This window comes from Lagenorhynchus albirostris, chromosome 2 (genome assembly GCF_949774975.1).
Source record: "Lagenorhynchus albirostris chromosome 2, mLagAlb1.1, whole genome shotgun sequence".
Classification (NCBI taxonomy): domain Eukaryota; kingdom Metazoa; phylum Chordata; class Mammalia; order Artiodactyla; family Delphinidae; genus Lagenorhynchus; species Lagenorhynchus albirostris.
In genome coordinates this window covers 151,462,948-151,482,815 of record NC_083096.1, presented here as the reverse complement: position 1 = coordinate 151,482,815, position 19,868 = coordinate 151,462,948, and the positions used below count along the sequence as shown (strand labels likewise).

General features: G+C 44.6%; 1 protein-coding gene across 7 annotated transcripts in view; it reads left to right on the top strand.

Moving 5' to 3' along the window:
- The first annotated feature begins 951 nt into the window (after positions 1 to 951).
- The window catches only part of ZNF691 (zinc finger protein 691), a 46,893-nt gene continuing 27,976 nt past the window's right edge, over positions 952 to 19,868 (top strand). For 3 of the 7 annotated variants that reach the window (XM_060140329.1, XM_060140327.1, XM_060140328.1), the window contains exon 1: positions 4,124 to 6,390. In XM_060140329.1, the coding sequence (XP_059996312.1) occupies positions 5,146 to 6,123 (978 nt within the window). In that variant the 5' untranslated portion in view covers positions 4,124 to 5,145 and the 3' untranslated portion in view covers positions 6,124 to 6,390. Of the gene's footprint in view, positions 1,005 to 3,506; positions 3,672 to 4,123; positions 6,391 to 19,868 lie in introns of those variants that run through there. The other 4 variants (XM_060140332.1, XM_060140330.1, XM_060140333.1 and 1 more) reach the window with 4 other exon arrangements.

The window sequence follows — 19,868 nt, the reverse complement described above, 5'->3', positions numbered from 1 at the left end:
TACATATTTGATTAATTAGACTTTTTTTTTTTTAAGTTAAACCTGGAAAAAAAATCCTAATCCTGGATGTGCCTTAGTGGTCTTGTGTCTGAACTGACGAACTACAGTCAGGTTTAATTAAACAGCACTCAGAAAAAACCCTGCGCAGGGGTTTTGGGAAACCAGAGGTGGTTCCTTGGACAGAGAACATTTAGCTTCTCTGACAAATGTATTGGATTAGTTGATCTTTGAACTCCCTTCCAGGGGGAGGGACAAATTAGGAGTATAGGATTAACAGATACAAACTAGTATCCAAAAAATAGATAAGCAACAGGGATTTACTATATCATACGGGGAATTATACACAATATCTTGTAATAACCTATATAATGGAATATAATCTGCAAACAACTACCCCAAATCACTATGCTGTACACCTGAAACTAACACAGTATTGTAAATCAACTGTACATCAATATAAATAAATAGACTCCCTTCCAGTTCCACAATCCTTTGGCTTTAAATTACCACCAGTGAGGCGCGGGACTCTGGCTTCGCGGGGTGTCTACAGGACCATCAACGGTCGCCAGCTCAGAGTAAACAAGCAGCTCTGAATTCATAACCCCTTGGAGGTCATGTAGGTTAGTTAGCTCTACAAATTCTACAACTTCCCAGACCGGTGGCCCTGAACGTTGGGCTTTTAACGCCAGAGCGCAGAAGGAAATCCGACGACCTTAGAGGGAATCCAGTCTCCACCACTAAATTCTAAACTCAAATTTCTTCTCTGCGGCTACCATCTTCCACAGGACTACAACTCCCAGCAGGCCACGCCCGAGGCCAAAGCTTACTGGCGACCCTGCCCGAATTTCTTGCCTTGTGGCAGCCAGTATAGCCAATAGCAAGGAAGGGCAACCCTCAGGAACCAGTCCTGGAGAGGCAGGGCGGATCCTTTCAGGGTTCCGGTTCCGACTCCTTCCCCCGGCCACCCGAGGCGGTGCTGTCCCTGACCGTACGGCTGGAGCTAGGTTGGTCGGCGTCGGGCCCGGGGTAGCGGTTGCGGGGGGACGGGGGGGCGCGCGCATGGCGTCGCGGGGAACTCTAAACGTGGCCCCTTCCCTCTCACCGGGCAGTTGGGGCTGTGGCTTTGCTCCCCGGACCCAGTGGGGAGCAAACGGGCCCCTGTGGTCCCTCCGCCCTAACTCCTGACCCCTTCCCCCGGCCTGCACGACCAGACTGCTGGCCCCAAACCACTACCTTCCCGCCCTTCTCTTGGCCTTTGAGTAGTCCAGCCCCGCTTCCACTGACCATACATTTGGGGTCAGCTTCTTTTCTCCCACCGCCCCGGCCCCAAGCCCGTCGGCAAGTCTGAACCCAGCTCCTGTGCTCTACAATGCTCGTGCCCTCAGACTCCGCCCCGCTGCACACGACCCGGCCTCTTGGGCCGGGTCCCCTGACCAGTCTCCTCGGACCCTCTGACTCTTTTGGTCCTTCTCTATCTCTCACCCCTTATCCACCCCCACTGTACAATTCCCAGTTCTTTAACACAGTTTCCCTGATCTTTCCAAGCTCCTCTCTCCCCTTCCTCCCCCGCCAGCTCTCGACTTGATCCCAAAGACCCCGAACTAAGGCCCTTCAGCCCGCTTTCCAGCTTGGCCTCTTCCCTCTAACCCAGGCCTTTGGCCTTCAGCATCAGTGATCAACAACCCCACCTTCTTGGCGCTAACTTCTTAGACTTGGCTCCTTTACCACTGCCTCAGTCCCTTCCACCTTTGGTCCTCCCTGTACCTCTGAGCCTCCTGGGAAGACAAGCCCCATGGGCCCCTTTCTCCTCTGAAATCTCTGAAATGTAATATGTAAGAGCCTCTTTACTTTACCTGCCACTGTCTTCTCAGTAGATGGTGGGCTCCCCATCTCGGTAAGTCCCAACGTTGCTTACCCCTCCTGCAAGTCGTAGCTCAAAGACCACCTTTTCCGTCAAGCTGCTCATCTCTGAGCTCTTCAGGGAGATATGCCTGTGTCATCAGAACTACCGTGGCACTGTTCCTTCTTTCCTTTCTTCCTTCCCTCTTTCTCTCCTCTTCCTCCGATACTGGTGTAGTGCTTAAAAGCACTGGCTTTGGAGTGATGGGCATGGCTCCCAGTTCTGCCACTCACTTGCTGTGTGCCCTTGGGCAAATTACGATTTCCCTGCTTCCACTGGAACTTAACCTTCTACACTGTATGAGTTTCTGGAGTTCATGGCCTATTTCACTGCACTGTACCATAAACTCTTTTAGGGTGGTGACTATAATCTTAAATCTTTTTGCTCTTTTTTGACCCAGCATTCAGCCGTGGGTAGAGTCACAGCTTGGTATATTGTGGGTTCTCAGGATAGCAGGATTGGTAGTGAATGGAGGCCATGTAGCTCATTGCATAAAGACAGATGTTGGAGCCCTAGGTGGGATGGGCAGCGGTAGGAAGTAAATTAGATCATATCCATTCCCTTGTACTTAAAAAAAGTTTTGAGCACCAGGCCTTGTGCTGGAGAGATTACCAGAATGACCCAGTCCCTGCCCTCAAGTTGCTTATAAACTAATAGTGGAAATAGACATGTAAACAGATAATTGCAAATCACTGTAAAAGCAAGTACAAGATTCTGTGGGTGCATAAAGGAGGAAGTGGGCAGAAATTAGGAGACTGTTAAGGAATAGTGGGTGAGAATAGACACAAGTAGGCATGAAATGGGTTCTGGAGACAGGCCCGGCCTTCACTCAGTTCGTTCAGCAAATATTTATTAAGGATCTACTAGGTATGACTGCCACTGCTGTAGGAGTTGGGGTTATATTAATGAATAAAGCAAAGAACCTGGCCCTCATGGGACTTACGTTTTGCAGGGGGAGGCCGATACTAAATAATAGACATAAAAAACATTGTTAGGAGTTGAGAAGTGCTGTGGGGCAGGGGAGACTGAGTGAAGGGGAAGGGGTCGTAATTTTTTAATTTATTTTTTTGGAGGGGTTTTAATTTTTAAAAGGATGGTCAGGAGACAGTGAATAAGTATCGGAATAAATTGTTCCTGATTTTTTTTTACATTTTTGAAGGTGAAGCAAGCTTGTTATTTTTCACATCACTTATCTAGATTCTTGAAAAAGCACTCTCTAATAGAGATTGGTAAATTATACTTCACCTCCTTTTGTTTTTTTTAATAGATCTTTATTGGAGTATAATTGCTTCACAATGCTGTGTTAGTTTCTGCTGTACACCAAAGTGAATCAGCCATATGCGTACATATGTCCTCATATCCCCTCCCTCTTGAGCCTCCCTCCCATCCTCCCTATCCCACCCCTCTAGGTCATTGCAAAGCACCGAGCTGATCTCCCTGTGCTATGATGCTGCTTCCCACTAGCTGTTTTACATTTGGTAGTGTATATATGTCAATGCTACTCTCACTTCGCCCCAGCTTCCCCCTCCCACCCCGTGTCCTCAAATCCATTCTCTATGTCTACATCTTTATCCCTGCCCTGCTTTTAAATAAAGTTTTATGAAAACAGACACACCCAATCATTTACAGATTTTCTATGGCTGCTTTTATGATACAATGGCAGAGTTGCAGAGCTGCAACAGAGATCCTATGGCCCCCCAAATTTACTAAACATATACTCTCTGGTCCTTTACAGAAAGTTTGCTGACCTCCCACTCCTTAAAGATTTAAGGTACTGTCCGTATTTCACATTTTAGATTATATGTACTGTACCATTTTTTAATTGAATTTTTTCTGTTTCCCAACAAGATCATGTAAGGGATCTTTTTCATACTTGCCTTCTTCACAGGGCTAGCATGTAGCGTCTTCAACAATTGTAGTAGCAGCTGTCATGTACTGAATGACTAGTACTGCCACACTTTACACTGAGCATATTATAGGCATTTTCTCTAACAAAGTCCTGCTGTGTCTGTTGGTATCACAATTTTAGTGATGTGGAAGTTGAGGCTCAGAGTGGTTGAGTAATTTGCAGAGTTGTAAAGACAGTATGTGTCACTATAGGGATCCAACCCTAAATTTAGTCGGTGTCCCTTCCATTACCAGACCCCACCTGGAGCAATTATGAAGCTTTCATTTTCCATCATCAATGCCCCATCATTGTGCTTCCCTCCCTCATCCCTTCGTTCATGTCACTCTGTACAGTATCTCCACCAGCCCACGCTGCCTTTTGAAATGCTGTTACTTCTTCAAGGTTCAGAGGAAATACCACTCTCCTCTTATCAGTACTTTCTTCCCCTCATTCCCTGTCCTTGGCTGTCAGAACTCAAAGGAGTCTATGCAGCTTAGCAAGCGTTTGCTGATGTTTGCATAAGTAGGCCCTGTGTTGGGCACTCTGTGTGGGGGGGGCAGGGAATGTGTGTTTGGGAGACTGTGTGGTGTGTGAGCATAGCTGGATGTGTGTATGGTGTGTAATTGGATAGCCATGAATGTGGCTCTGTGTGTGGGAGGGGTGTGTGTGGTATGTATGCGTGTGACTGTGTATGTGTGACTGCGTGATGTGTATGTGTGTTGTGAGAGTGGCTGAGTGTGTTGGTATGTGAGTATGGCTGTGTGTGGTGTGAGTCTATGTGTGAGACTGTCTGTGTATGCACTGCTGTGTGTGGCGTTTGAGTGGAAGTGGGTACTGACCAATCAGAACAGACACAGCCTAGGCCCTCAGTGGGTCTTGGAGGACCCAGATGTTAAGCCTTTATTTGCTAGACTATGGTGAGGTCTGGGGAAGGGGAGGAGTGTACACGTAAGAGGATTCAAAGCTGGGCCTTGTAAACGAGTAGGAAAGCCTCAAGAATTAGAGATTCTGTTCTCTTCATTTTGAAAACAGGCAAATAGGGGGATACTTTTAAGGAAGCCTTTTCAGAAACGATTAAACATAATGGGAATTTCAGTTAACTTAACAGTTAGGCAGAAAAATCGAACGCATCCCCAAATGGAAGCTCCTTTACTTGTAGGTGAATTCGAGTCTAGACTGTGGTATTAAGAAAAGTGACATTGTGCAAATCATACAAATATCTTTTGGGGCTGGACAAAGCTGGGGCCTTCTTTTTGCTCTGGTGGGTAGCTTTAAATATCTGTGAAAGTTTGTCACTTGAAAGTAAGTAAAGGCATTCTATCCGAGTATTCCAGTTAATTGAGGTTATTTCTGACGGATGGTTCCAAAGGGATGGTGTATACCCACCCCTTCAACCAGGACGAAAGATTCCCTGGGGTCTGGCCTGACCCAAGGAATAAAGGTGTTGGCCATTTGTGTTCATTCTCAGGGTTCAGAGATGGGCAGTGAGAAGGAGCAGAGCCCAGAACGGCACCTGCCTGAGGAAGGGGAACGGGGTAATAAGCCATGGAGAGTGGATGACTCAGAGGGTTCTTGGATCCCAGATGGGGAGAAAGAGCATGGGCAAGCAAGCCTGCCAGAGGGGCCACAAGGGCTCTCTCCAGAGAAGCCACCGCAGGACGTCACTGTCCCCGCTGGAGAGCCAGAGGACCTCTCTGCTCATCCGAGGCACGAGGCTGATGAGAAGCCCTTTATATGTGCCCAGTGTGGCAAAACCTTCAATAATACCTCCAACCTGAGAACACACCAGCGGATCCACACAGGCGAGAAACCCTACAAGTGTTCTGAGTGTGGCAAGAGCTTCTCGAGAAGCTCCAACCGCATCCGGCACGAGCGCATCCACCTGGAGGAGAAGCACTATAAGTGCCCCAACTGCGAGGAGAGCTTCCGGCGGCACTCGGACCTCACCACACACCAGCAGGACCACCTGGGCAGGTGGCCCTTCCACTGCGACATCTGCGGCAAGAGCTTCAGCCAGAGCTCGGCGCTGGCTGTGCACTACCGGACCCACCTGGAGCCGGCGCCCTACATCTGCTGCGAGTGCGGGAAGAGCTTCAGCAACAGCTCCAGCTTCGGCGTGCACCACCGCACCCACACGGGTGAGCGGCCCTATGAGTGTGCCGAGTGCGGGCGGACCTTCAGCGACATCTCCAACTTCGGGGCGCACCAGAGGACCCACAGGGGCGAGAAGCCCTACCGGTGCACGCTGTGCGGGAAGCACTTCTCCCGCAGCTCCAATCTCATCCGCCACCAGAAAACTCACCAGGGAGAGCAGGCTGGGAAAGATTCCAGCTGAAGAGGGCGAGGAAGAGAGAGAGCAGAGCGTGGGACCCCAACCTAGTGCAGAAAGATCTTTAGGATCTCCTGCTGCCCCCTTGACCTCAAGCCCTTCCTCCCACTTTGGAGAATGGTTTTCTGTTACCTCTGAAGCCAGGATCTCCAGGAAGTCCTGAGAAGGGACTCTGAGTAAAAATCTTCACTTTTTTTCCAGGCCGATTTCTTGTGGTAGAAAGTCAGAGGACCCCGTCTTGGCTTCACCTCCTTGGGGTGAAAGAGAAATAAGGTAGGCTTAGGACATGCTCATATCATTTGGGCAACTGTCCCCTGGCCTTTGAGGAAGTACCTGTGAGGTGGGCATCACTGTCTGGAGGTCCTCTGTATAGTATGTGGACCGCTTAGGGCACACTGCCGTGGTCCACTAGTTCCCACCTGCTGTGCCTCAGCTGGGCTGGGAGGAGCAGGGGAGAATGGGGCTCCCTTGGCCCAGAGAAGAGGTCTGAGGTCCTACTTTCGGAATGAAAGGGAAGCCCTCAAGGAGCCATGATCCAGGGACCCTCACACTCCCTCCTGTTTGTGACTTGTCACCCCCGCCCCAACGTGCATCTGTTTCCCCAGGGTTAGCAGTAAAAACCCTTTAATGAAAAGGACCCGTGTACTTATTTGGGGGCATCGAAGAAGTGGGGAGGTGGTTGCACCACAGCCACTCTGGAAGGGAGTTGAATTCCAAGAAAGAGTGGGTGGCTGCTCTGAAAAGCAAAAGGAAGCAGCTGACTCTGAGGTCTGTGAAGAGGAAGGGGAAAGGGAAGGAAGTAATATTAACTGAGCATGCACTCTGTGCCCTGGATTCTGCAGGTCACTTTCACATTCTTTATCTCATTTAGTTGTCGAAGCAACCACAAGGGAGTAAGATGAGGCAAGTGAGGAAAGGTGAAGTCATTCGCTGTGAAGTCGCACAGCAGGTATGTGGCGGAGCCAGAGTTCAGACCTGGGCCTCCCTTGATTCTGAGCTGATGCTCTTTCACTACATTCACCTTGCTGGCTTCTGAAGGAGGAGCCACTTAGGGGGCTGGCCTGGGACCAAGTGATTCCCTGTAAGTGGGAGTTAGTGTGGCCTCTTGATACAGCCCTGGACCCTTTGCCCTGTGGGATGTCAGTGCCAAGCATGAGAACCTTTTCAGCTTTAGATTGATTATTGATTGACACTTATTCAGTGCCTAGGAAAAATGACAGTGACAGGGAATAGTGGGTGAAGGGTGGGACAAGATGAACCTAAGGTCTGCCCTTAGTAGCAGTAGTGCAGTTCCTAAGTGAACTGCTCGTTAGGGATCGTGCCTGGCTTTCTGCCCTTCTGAAGGCCTGGCTCCACGTGGCAGTTTTCAGTGTTTTCTGCATGGAGGTTTAGTGTTCATCCAGATTTCCTCCAACAAATACAAAAGACCCCTCTCTATCTCTCTTGCCAATCTGGAGCCCTGCTTTTCCAGAGTGAGGGGCCCTCCTCATTTGTAACCAGTTGGCAGAATGTGACTGGCACTGCTGATGACCTGACCTATCACATGGGATCTTGCCGCCTACCCAGGAAGGGATATGCCAGTCATCATCCTATTCTCACAACAACCCTGTGAAGTAAGAATTACCCACATTTGACAGATGCAGAAACAGGCTTACATGGCAAGTCAGTGGCAAGGTCAGGAACCTAACCTACTTCTACCCAAACCCAAAGCCTGTATTTTTTCTGACCATAAAAGACGACTTCCTAAACAGTTCCCTGACATTTTGTAGGATCCTTTTCAGTTTACAAAGCACTTTTATTTCATATACATTTTCCTGCTCCTTGAAAATCTCCATACAAAATAGTTTAAACATAATAGTAACCCAACTTGCATGTATGAATTGCTCCCTAATAGAAGTTGCCAGGGGCTTCCCTGGAGGTCCAGTGGTTAAGACTCCATGCTTCCACTGCAGGGGGCACAGGTTCGATCCCTGGTTGAAGAACTAAGATCCCGCATGCCATGTTGCCAAAATAAATAAATAAATAAAACTTAAAAAAGTTGCCATCTAACACCTACTGAATGCCAGTTATTATACACCATCACTTCTGATCTCCATGACTAGTCTGCAAAGTAGTAGTATCCCCATTGTCAAGATAAGGAAATTCTGAGGAGTTAAATGACCTGACCTAATGGCTGAGCTGGGATTCCAATCGGGTGCGTCTGATTCCAAGGCCAGCTCTTCATTTTGCTCATTACCAAGCTAGGTCTGCTGTTCTCCTCTCAGTCTGGGGAGCTTGGTAATCCTTCCAGACCCAGAGCTTTAGTGACAACTGCTGTGATTCTTTTGGAGTCTGCTGCCAGTGAGACCCAGGACCTGCTTTGATCTTGGGACATAACTTGCTGGCCGATCTCATTTGCCCTTTTTTGACCAAGTTCATAGGCTAGGTTTTCTGTGTTGGTCCAGGCTATTGAGTCCTGACTAGTCCATTTATTCACCCTCTGACTTCCTTTTTTGCTAGCTTCCTTTATTTTCTCCTTCATTCCCTTTTCCTCTTCCCTTTCTTCTCCCTTTCCTCTTCCCTTTCTTCTCCCTTTCCTCTCCCCTTCTTTCCTCCCTCCCCACTTCCTTCCTCTCTCTCTTCCTCCTAGTTACTAGGAATACTGACAGTGAAGATGTGGCTCCCGTGTTCTCTGACGTGGGGTGGCTGTCAGGTTTCAACAGCAGGCAAACCTGGAAGGGTGGGGCCCTCGTCAACTCCCGGCACTTGATCCTGGTGTGGTGACCACTCCCTGCCCTTAGCCTGAATTCAAATGAAGCCCTTTCCCTCCCATCAACCTTATGGCCTTCATGCAATTCAGTTCCACCCACCAACATTTATCAAGTGGCTATTATGTGTCAGGAAGCAGGAGGTTCTCCCCGCCTCACCTAAGGGAGTTTTAACTGGATGCCCGGCAGGGTCCAGAACAGGGAAGGGAGGTTGGGGGTAGGCAGGGAGAAGGGAAAAGCTGTGCACACGTAGCCTATGTTCAGGCCCTCTTTCTTCCCTCTGCACTGGAGGAACTTGACCCCTGAACTCTCTCCCCTGTGATAGGAAAGGTACAAGGGACATCAGTACAGCCATAGGCAGAGCCCCTGGACCCCAACTTCTGTTGAAACAGGAAGTCATGCCTGGTCTCTTTCTGCTCTGAAAGTTCTGGGTTCCTTCTGCTATGAGATCCCAGATGAAAGAAGAGACCCACGTGCACCTTTACCTACAGGCCTTGCCGCCTACCATCCAATACTCGCTCCTTGGAATCAAGGCATTTCCCCAGAGTCTCTAGTCAACAGGGAGACATTAACCCATTACTGTTTGGGTAACATAACTTCTTTCCCATTCACTATCACAGTACAGTAGTGCAGGCAAATTACAGGATTGCTTTTGTCAGAGCCTGGAAGAGAGGCCTGGAGCCAGTCCTACACACGTCTGAGTATTGGAAAATAGTGATTATAACAGCATTTACTATTGAGCCTAATTTCTAAATCTTCACAGTTCTGCAAGGTAATTATTGTTTCCATTTTGCAGATGATGAAATTGAGGTTCAGTTAGATCAAGTGACTTGCTCATTTAAGGTCACATGGCTACTAGGTGGCTCACCTGGGATTGTAACCAACCCAGGCCTCATACTAATGCCTTCTTAATGACCGCATGGTCGTTAAGCCTTGCTCCCTGGAGCCCCGCTCCCTGTCAGTTCCCGCTACTCCTTAGAGCGGTCCCATCGCAGAAGGATGTAGTTCTGTCACGTGTCTCTCATGGTTGTTTGGCTGGGCCTAGGAGTTGATGCTCCTGGGAAAGGTGGGGTGTACAGAGCCAAGGCAAAGCTGCTGAGGGTGAGGTCTGCTGGGGAGAAGTCTGGACAAGGACAGAGGGGTCAGCTGCAGCCCCGTGGAGCTCCTTCTTGTTCTCCCTCCCCATAGGGCATCCCCAGGGCAGTGCAGTCCTGCTCTTGTCCCCAGGGTGTTTTCGGACCCGAGGACAAGCGAGGCTTGCTCTCCTTTCTCCTTATCTGACTCTGAGAAGCTGCAGGACTTTCTCTTCCCCCTGCGCGGGCACACTGTCCAGGGCCTCAACCTACTGGCCTGAGGCTCCCACCACCCTGGGTTTAATTTCCACCAATAGTGTGCTCAAGTCCTGGGTTGAGATGCCAGACCAGGGTACAGCCCACAGAGCTCCTTCACCTGCAGTAGCGGGCTAGTGACAGGTGGGAGGGGGGGAGCCTCTCGGCCCCAGGTAGCTGTCCCCCTTTCACCCCTTGTAGGGGGTGGAAAATAACTGTCCCTTTACCCTTCAGAGTTCTTGGCTGAGACCCCTGTAACAAGAGACAGATTAACAAGAGAAAAACAAGTTTATTCATGTGTATACCTCACATATACCTGGGAGACACCCAGGGAAAATGAGTTAACTTGCCCAGGTGGCCTAAACCATCTTTAGCCAAGTATGAAATAAAGAAAGGTGAGGGTGGGAGAGGAAGGCAGTTATGGGAAGTTACCAGGAAAAGCAGGGTAAACAAAGGTAAGGTTTGTTATGCAGATTAAGTCTCTGCCTTCTCCATTGATAACATTCTCTTAAGATTTAGTCATCTCCTCCTCCAAGTGCCGCGAGGTAGACACCCTTAACAAATGGAGATTTCCTTTATAAGCATAAATTTCCCTCTCAAAAAAGTAATTTCTACTCTGTTTCCCCAAGTTTCTCCCTTTGAGTGCAGGAGATTGGCACTTAAACCCAGAGTTCCAAGGCAGGATGATAGGTGTCATTACAGTTGTGCCCGGGGTGGGGTGGGGGGGGCGGGGGGTGCTGTAGGAGCCCCGGGGAGGGCCCTAACCTGGCCTGTACTAGTCATTGGGCCTCAAAAGTGAGTAAGACACAGTCCTTCCTGCAAGGAACTCGGAGGAAGAGAAACTCCCTTCTGAACAAGGTGTTGGGGGAACACAGGTGGGATGGCTAACTCTGCAGGGGAGAAGACTGAGAGGGATTGAATTTGGTCTTGGAGAATGAGTAAGTGCTTACTAGGTAAAGAAGAGGAAGGCTATTTCCGATGGAAGGGAAGCCTTAGTGTTTCAGGGAACGGTGAAACATCTGAGGTAGTGAAGATTGTCCTGTGTGGGGAGGAGATGAGGCTTGGTAGGTAGCTGGAGGCCGGGTCACGAAGGGTGTTGGATGCCAGGATAAAGAATTTCAGATTGTGGACAGTAGAGAATTTTAAAGCCGAGGGATGGCATGATCGCATTCACCCTCTAGGAAGAACACCAGGCTAGCGTGGAGTACGAACTAAAGGGGGCAAGTAAATCGGGAACGTGTATATAGAAGCCAGGTGCCAGCTGGGGCCTCCCAACCCACAGAGAGCTCTCTGATTGCCTCAGAGCCTTGCCAAAGCCACAGCACGGGAGAGTCCAAACCTCCACAATTTCTGCAGATTCCTGGCCCTTAGGCTCTCATGGTCTCTTGCCCGAGGTTCCTGCGGTCTGCGCAGTCCTTCTCTGTGTTGACAAAAAAATTAATCAGTCGATCTAAGAAAGAAATGGAAAATTTTATTAGAGCCAAACTGGGTATTATGACCCGGAAACAGCCTCTCAGAAAGCTCGGGGAACTGTTCCACCCGTTAGAGGTCAAAGCTCAGTTATATAGGTTTCTGAGACAGAGGGCTGTACCTTAAGTGACGTATTATTGACAGTTTACACAATCCAGATCTACGTGTACAAAGCAAGTAGCAGGTCATGGGTCATCATGGGCCCTTACAAGATTAAGAAGGAACGTTATCTCCCAAGGAGTTACGACCCTTGATGAGATTAAGAAGGAATGTTATCTCCTAATGAGGTCTGGTTAGTGCAGGTGCACAACACACACTAAAGGGGAGGGAGGAGGAAAAAAGAAAAATGTTATTTAAATTTTTCTTGTCTTACCATAAAACATGAATTTTACTTCATCATCTGTTTTGTCCCCATTTGCCTTATCACAGAACTAAGAACCTTCATGGGTTCCCTGAGAAGTTCTGTCATACCAAGCATTTTGTGCATTTAGAATCCCTTAAAGAGATTGGGAATCTTGGGGAGAGGTCACATCATGGTGTGTGACTAACTTGCTCTTCTTTTTTTTTTTAAAAAAAAGTTTATTTATTTATTTTGGCTGTGCTGGGTCTTAGTTGCAGCACGCGGGATCTTCGTTGTGGCATGTGAAGGCGTGAGAACTCATAGTTGCAGCATGCGGACTCATAGTTGCAGCATGCAGGATCTAGTTCCCCAACCAGGGATTGAACCCGGGTCCCATGCATTGGGAGTGCAGAGTCTTACCCACTGGACCACAAGGGAAGTCCCTGCTCTTCTTTCTTCCCATCGCTGTCCTTACCCCTTCTCCCCCAGATTGCCACGGAAATTCCAGGTTGTTTTACTCTATTATAAAAAGCTGTTTAGTTTTCCTCAGCCTCTGATACTAATTTGTATACAAAAACACATCAAGGGGCTCAGCAGAACAAGGTCTCACCACTTAACGGTGGTACACCCACCCCAAAAAAAGCAGCTGTAAAAAACCCAAACAAATAAAATACCCTTGAAGATTTGCAAAGCATGTAAACATATTAAAGTTCAAGACAGTAGTGTGAGCACAAGTGGTTGTTTCCCCTTCCTTTTGAGACCTTCATTAAAATGACAGAATAGGAATGTAAACACATAACAGCAAAGAGAATGGCAGGGAAGAGGGGTGGCAAGTGTAGAGATTTCAACAAATTTCTAGAAGTAAATGACAGCACACTGGTTGCTCAGCAGAGTGGAGGAAGCCATAGCCCAGAAGGTAGGCAATGGGAGTGAAAGCCAGTCTTCCTGGCAAGATCCCAGAGAGGCTCTGAACTCATAACCAGCAAGTGCTGAGACAGACATGAAAAGTGGACCTAAAAACAAGGGCGTTTGTAGAAGGTCTGTCTATGCAGAAGCTTGTACCAGTCACCCCCTAACCCCTTTACCTTCAAAATGGAGAGTGATTGGCACTTACTTCCAGACAAGCAACACACACACACACACACACACACACACACACACACACACACACAGAGCAAAACCAAGAAGGCTTATTCTATAGAAATGTAGTAAGTCCCCAGGAGAAATCTAGGGTGTTTAATGTGTTGACATCCCAGAATAAAACTTTTGTTATTGTGACATTTATAAACCCTCCCCCCACCCTTTCCCCCACCAATCACCCACACATTCACCCTACCTGCCTGCCAGAAAACCCTACTGCCAAAAGTCCTTCATGTTCTGTCTCAGGGAAACAGATACAGGGAAACAGAGGAAATATACAGCAACAGAAGACACCAGCTCAGTTACTAAGATTGTTGGTCTGTTATTCCATAAACATGCAACCAGGAGGACCAGAATTATAAAGACAACTAAAAGCGTAAGAGAGAGACAAGATAAACAGAATAAGTGACTCTAGACAACAGAAAGTTGTAATGGCACAGTAGAATCTTTTTTTAAAAATTGAGGTATAGTTGATTATAATATTATGAGTTTCCAGTGTACAACATAGTGATTCAGAATTTTTATAGATTATACTTCATTTAAAGTTATTATAAAACATTAGTTATATTCTCTGTGCTCTACAGTATATCCTTGTAGCTTATTTACTTTATACATAGTAGTTAGTAACTTAATCCCCTATCCCTATCTTGCCCCTCCCTCTTCCCTCTCCCCACTGGTAACCGCTAGTTTGTTTTCTGTATCTGTGAGTCTGCTTCTGTTTTGTTATATTCATTCATTTGTGTTATTTTTTTAGATTTCACATATAAGGGATAACATACAGTATTTGATTTATTTCAGTAAGTATAATACCCTCTGAGTCCATCCATGTTGCTGCAAATGGCAAAATTTCATTCTTTATGGCTAATATTCCATTGTGTATATATATATATATATATACCACATCTTCTTTATCTATTCATCTGTTGATGGGCACTTAACTTGTTTCCACACCTTGGCCATTGTAAATGATGCTGCTACAAACATTGAGGTACATGTATCTTTTTGAATTAGTGGGGTTTTGTTTTGTTTTGTTTTTTGTTTTTTCAGCTATATATCCAGGCGTGGAATCGCTGGGTCATATGGTAGTTCTATTTTTAGTTTTTTTGAGAAACCTCCATATTGTTTTCCACAGTGGCTGCACGAATTTACATTCCCACCAACAGTGTACAGGGTTCCCTGTTCTCCACATCCTCGCCAACATTGGTTATCTGTGGTCTTTTTGATGATAGCCTTTCTGACAGGTGTGAGGTGATATCTCATTGTGTTTTAATTTCTTTGATGAGTAATGATGTTGAACATCTTTTCATGTGCCTGTTGGCCATCTGTATATCTTCTTTGGAAAAATGTCTGTTTAGGTCTTCTGGCCATTTTGAAATTGCGTTGTTTGTTTTTTTGATATTGAGTTGTATGAGCTGTTTATATATTTTGTATATTAACCCCTTATTGGTCATATCATTTGAAAGTGTCTTCTCCCATTCAGTAGGTTGTCTTTTCATTTTGTTGACGTTCCCTTTGCTGTGCAAAAGCTTTTAAGTTTAATTAGGTCCCATTTGTTTATTTTTGCTTTTGTTTCCTTTGCCTTAGGAGATCCAAAAAAATATTGCTATGATTTATATCAAAGAGTGTTCTACTTATGTTTTCTTCTAGTAGTTTTATGGTTTTCACCCTTACATTTACGTCTTTAATGCATTTTGAGTTTATTTTTGTATATGGTGTGAGAGAATGTTCTAATTTCATTCTTTTACATGCAGCTGTCCAGTTTTCCAGGACCACCTATTGAAGAGACTGTCTTTTCCCCACTGTATATTCTCACCTCCTTTGTTGTAGATTAATTGACCATAAAGGTGTGGGTTTATTTCTGGGCTCTCTGGCACAGTAGAATCTTTAAAAACTCTAATGATATCCTCAGGAAGATCCTGGAAGAGACTACCTCCATAGAACAAGAAAGGTTGCTAGTGGAAAGAGACCAACTGGAAAATTAGAAATAACTTTGGGATATTAAGCATATGATAGCTAAAATAAGATATTCAAGAAACCACTTGGGAGATAACATCAAGAAAAGCCCCTAAAATATAAGGCAAAAATACAGAGATAGGGAAAGAAGAAATAAAGGACACAGAAGATCAACTTCTTATGATGAAGACTGCTGGTTGTCCTCCAAAATCTGTTCACCTTTTTTATTGGGGGCACTTAACTAACTAACATTTCCTAGTCTCCTTTGTAGTTAGGTATAATCCTATAATTTAAGTTCTTGCCAGTGGAAAATGAGCAGAAATGGTATATGACATTCCTGGGCCTAGACCCTCAGGAAAGCAGGCATGCCTTCACATCATTTTCTTTCCCCTTTTTACCAGCTGTAACCTGCAGGAGCCCAGCTTTGATGGTTGCAGACTATACAACCATCTAGGTTGCAGACTATACAACCTAGTGTAGACTTGCCAGATAAAACACAAGGCACCCAGTTAAATCTGAATTTCAGATAAACAATGAATCATTTTTAGTATAAGTATGTCCCAGATATTGCATCTTAGTGGATGGCAGAACAACAGGATAAAAAGAACTGGGTTTTTGAATTTAGCATGTAGCAATGCTACCCCATTCACTTGGATACACATTTCAAAACTGTTAATGACAGAGAAACACACTCTTTTTGTACTCCAAGCCACTGTGTTGTTTGGTCTCTTTATTACAGCACCCTAATCTTTCATCCTAATACTTAGAGTGAATTTCTGTCATAACAAGACTGTTATCATCTCAACTTGGGTTGTTTTTCAAGGGGTTGGGGTGAGGGTGGGAAGAAGAGTGGAATATGCATTCAACATTCTGGCTTTTCAGAGGGTTTCCCGAGGGACAGGTTTCTGTCTCTCTTGATTTGCAGTACTGATGGGGAGCCAAAATACTTCGGATGCCACTAAGCACAACATAGTTTGGGATGCTGCTGAGTGAGGTGGCTTGACGCTGTAGCACCAGAGAACTTTCAGTACCACAGACAGACACCAGAGGGAGCAAGAGATTATGAAAAAGAAACCTGAAAAAGAAACCAGCAGACCTCTCTAATTGGAAAATTAGCTGCACAAGCTCAGAGAAGTCGCATCCACCAAAAAAGTTTTCAGAGATTCCCCAGAATCTCTAGTCAGGTTAATTATTAAAGATCTTCCCCTCACAGAAGCCCGTCCAAATGAGGATATCAACAAAGAGACAGAAACTATAAAAAAGAACCAAACAAATTCTGGAGCTGCAGAATACAGTAAGTGAATTGAAAACTTATTAGAGGGGTTCAACAGCACACTTGATCAAACAGAAGAAAGAATCAGCAAACTCAAAGAAGGTCATTTGAAATTATTTAGAGTCATAGGAACAAAAATAAAAAAGAATGAAGAAAAGTGAAGAAAGCCTAAGGGACTTATGGGACACCATAGATAGACCAATATATGCCTTATGGGAGTTCCAGAAAGAGAAAAGAGAGAGAACAGGACAGAAAGCATATTTGAAGAAGTAATGGTCAAAAATCTCCCAAAACCAAGGAAGGAATTAGACATCCAAATTCCAATATGTTCAAAGGACTCCAAGTATGATGACTCCAAAGGGGCTCACACCAAGACACATTATAATCAAACTGTCAAAAGTCAAAGATAAAGAGAGAATCTTGAAAGCAGCAATAGAAAAGCAACTTGTTACATACAAAGGTAGCTCCCATAAGATTACTGATGTATTTTCTAGGAGAAACTGTACAAACCAGAAGTGAGTGGAATAATACATTCAAGGTGCTGAAAGAAAAAAAGAAACCTTGCAACCAATAATACTGTATCTGGAAAAACTGTCTTTCAGAATGAAAGACAAAGACTTTCTTAGATAAACAAAAGCTGTGGAGATTCATCACCACTAGACCTGCCTTATAAGAAAAGCTAAAGGGGGCTTCCCTGGTGGTGCAGTGGTTGAGAGTCCGCCTGCCGATGCAGGGGACACGGGTTCGTGCCACGGTCCGGGAAGATCCCACATGCTGCAGAGCGGCTGGGCCCATGAGCCATGGCCGCTGAGCCTGCGCCTCCGGAGCCTGTGCTCCACAATGGGAGAGGCCACAACAGTGAGAGGCCCGCATACCGCAAAAAAAAAAAAAAAAAAAAAAGAAAGAAAGAAAAGCTAAAGGGAGTCTGCAAGTTGAAACAAAAAAGCATATAAAAATATACAGCTTGTTGGTAAAGATAAAAAATATAGACAAATAGAAAATACTATAATACTGTAGTGGTGTTATGAAAAGCACTTTTAATTCAGTATAGAATTTAAAAGACAAAAGTACAACTATAACTATAAAACTATGTTAATGGATACAATTTATATACAGATGTAATTTGACATCAGTATAAAGTAGGGGTGGGGAGATGCAAAGGAGTTTTTTTGTTTTTGAATTTTTATTTTATTTTTTTATACAGCAAGTTCTTCTTAGTTATCTATTCTATACATATTACTGTATATATGTCAATACCAATCTCCCAATTCATCCCACCACCACCGCCCCCTTGCTTCCCCCCTTGGTGTCCATATGTTTGTTCTCTACATCTGTGTTGCTACTTCTGCCTTGCAAACGAATTCATCTGTACCATTTTTCTAGATTCCACATAATATGCGTTAATATTCCATATTTGTTTTTCTCTTTCTGACTTACTATACTCTGTATGACAGTCTCTAGGTCCATCCACGTCTCTACAAATGACCCAATTTCATTCCTTTTCATGGCTGAGTAATATTCCATTGTATATATGTACCACATCTTCTTTATGCATTTGTCTGTCAATGGGCATTTAGGTTGCTTCCATGACCTGGCTATTGTAAATAGTGCTGCAGTGAACATTGGGGTGCATGTGTCTTTTTGAATTATGGTTTTCTCTGGATGTATATGCCCAGTAGTGGGATTGCTGGGTCATATGGTAATTCTATTTTTAGTTTTTTAAGGAACCTCCATACTGTTCTCCATAGTGGCTGTATCAATTTGCATTCCCACCAACAGTGCAAGAGGGTTCCCTTTTCTCCACACCCTCTCCAGCATTTGATGTTTGTAGATTTTCTGATGATGCCCATTCTAACTGGTGTGAAGTGATACCACATTGTAGTTCTGATTTGCATTTCTCTAAAAATTAGTGATGTTGAGCAGCTTTTCATCTGTATGTCTTCTTTGGAGAAATGTCTGTTTAGGTCTTCTGCCCATTTTTTTATTGGGTTGTTTGTTTTTTTTAATATTGAGCTGCATGAGCTGTTTATAAATTTTATAGATTAATCCTTTGTCCGTTGATTCGTTTGCAAATATTTCCTCCCATTCTGAGGGTTGTCTTTTCATCTTGTTTATAGTTTCTGTTGCTGTGCAAAAGCTTTTAAGTTTCATTAGGTCCCATTTGTTTATATTTGTTTTTATTTCCATTACTCTAGTAGGTGGGTCAAAAAAGATCTTGCTGTGATTTATGTCAGAGTGTTCTTCCTGTGTTTTCCTCTAAGAGTTTTATTGTGTCTGGTCTTACATTTAGGTCTTTAATCCATTTTGAGTTTATTTTTGTGTATGGTGTTAGGGAGTGTTCTAATTTCATTCTTTTACATGTAGCTGTCCAGTTTTCCTAGCACCACTTATTGAAGAGACTGTCTTTTCTCCACTGTATATCCTTACCTCCTTTGTCATAGATTAGTTGATAGGTGCATGGGTTTATCTCTGGGCTTTCTGTCCTGTTCCATTGATCTTTATTTTTGTTTTTGTGCCAGTACCATATTGTCTTGATTACTGTAGCTTCGTAGTATAGTCTGAAGTTAGGGAGTCTGATTCCTCCAGCTCCGTTTTTTTCCCCTCAAGATTGCTTTAGCTATTCGGGGTCTTTTGTGTCTCCATACAAATTTAAGATTTTTTTGTTCTAGTTCTGTAAAAAATGCCATTGGTAATTTGATAGGGATTGCATTGAATCTGTAGATTGCTTTGGGTAGTAGAGTCATTTTCACAATATTGATTCTTCCAATCCAAGAACATGGTATATCTCTCCATCTGTTTGTGTAATCTTTGATTTCTTTCATCAGTGTCTTATAGTTTTCTGAGTACAGGTCTTTTACTTCCTTAGGAAGGTTTATTCCTAGGTATTTTATTGTTTTAGTTGAAGTGGTGAATGGGATTGTTTCCTTAATTTCTCTTTCTGATCTTTTGTTGTTAATGTTCAGGAACACAATAGATTTCTGTGCATTAATTTTGTATCCAGAAACTTTACAATTAACTTTATCAATTAGCTCTAGTTGTTTTCTGGTGGCATCCCTAGGATTATCTACGTATAGTGTGTCATCTGCAAACAGTGACAGTTTTACTTCTTCTTTTCCAATTTGGATTCCTTTTATTTCTTTTTCTTCTCTGATTGCCGTGGCTAGGACTTCCAAAACTATGTTGAATAATAGTGGTGAGAGTGGACATCCTTGTCTTCTTCCTGATCTTAGAGGAAATGCTTTCAGTTTTTCACCATTGAGAATGATGTTTGCTGTGGGTTTGTCGTATATGGCCCTTATTATGTTGAGGTAAGTTCCCTCTATGCCCACTTTCTGGAGAGTTTTTATTGTAAATGGGGGTTGAATTTTCTCAAAAGCTTTTTGTGCATCTATTGAGATGATCATATGGTTTTTATTCTTCAATTTGTTAATATGGTGTATCACATTGATTGATTTGCATATATTGAAGAATCCTTGCATCCCTGGGATAAATCCCAATTG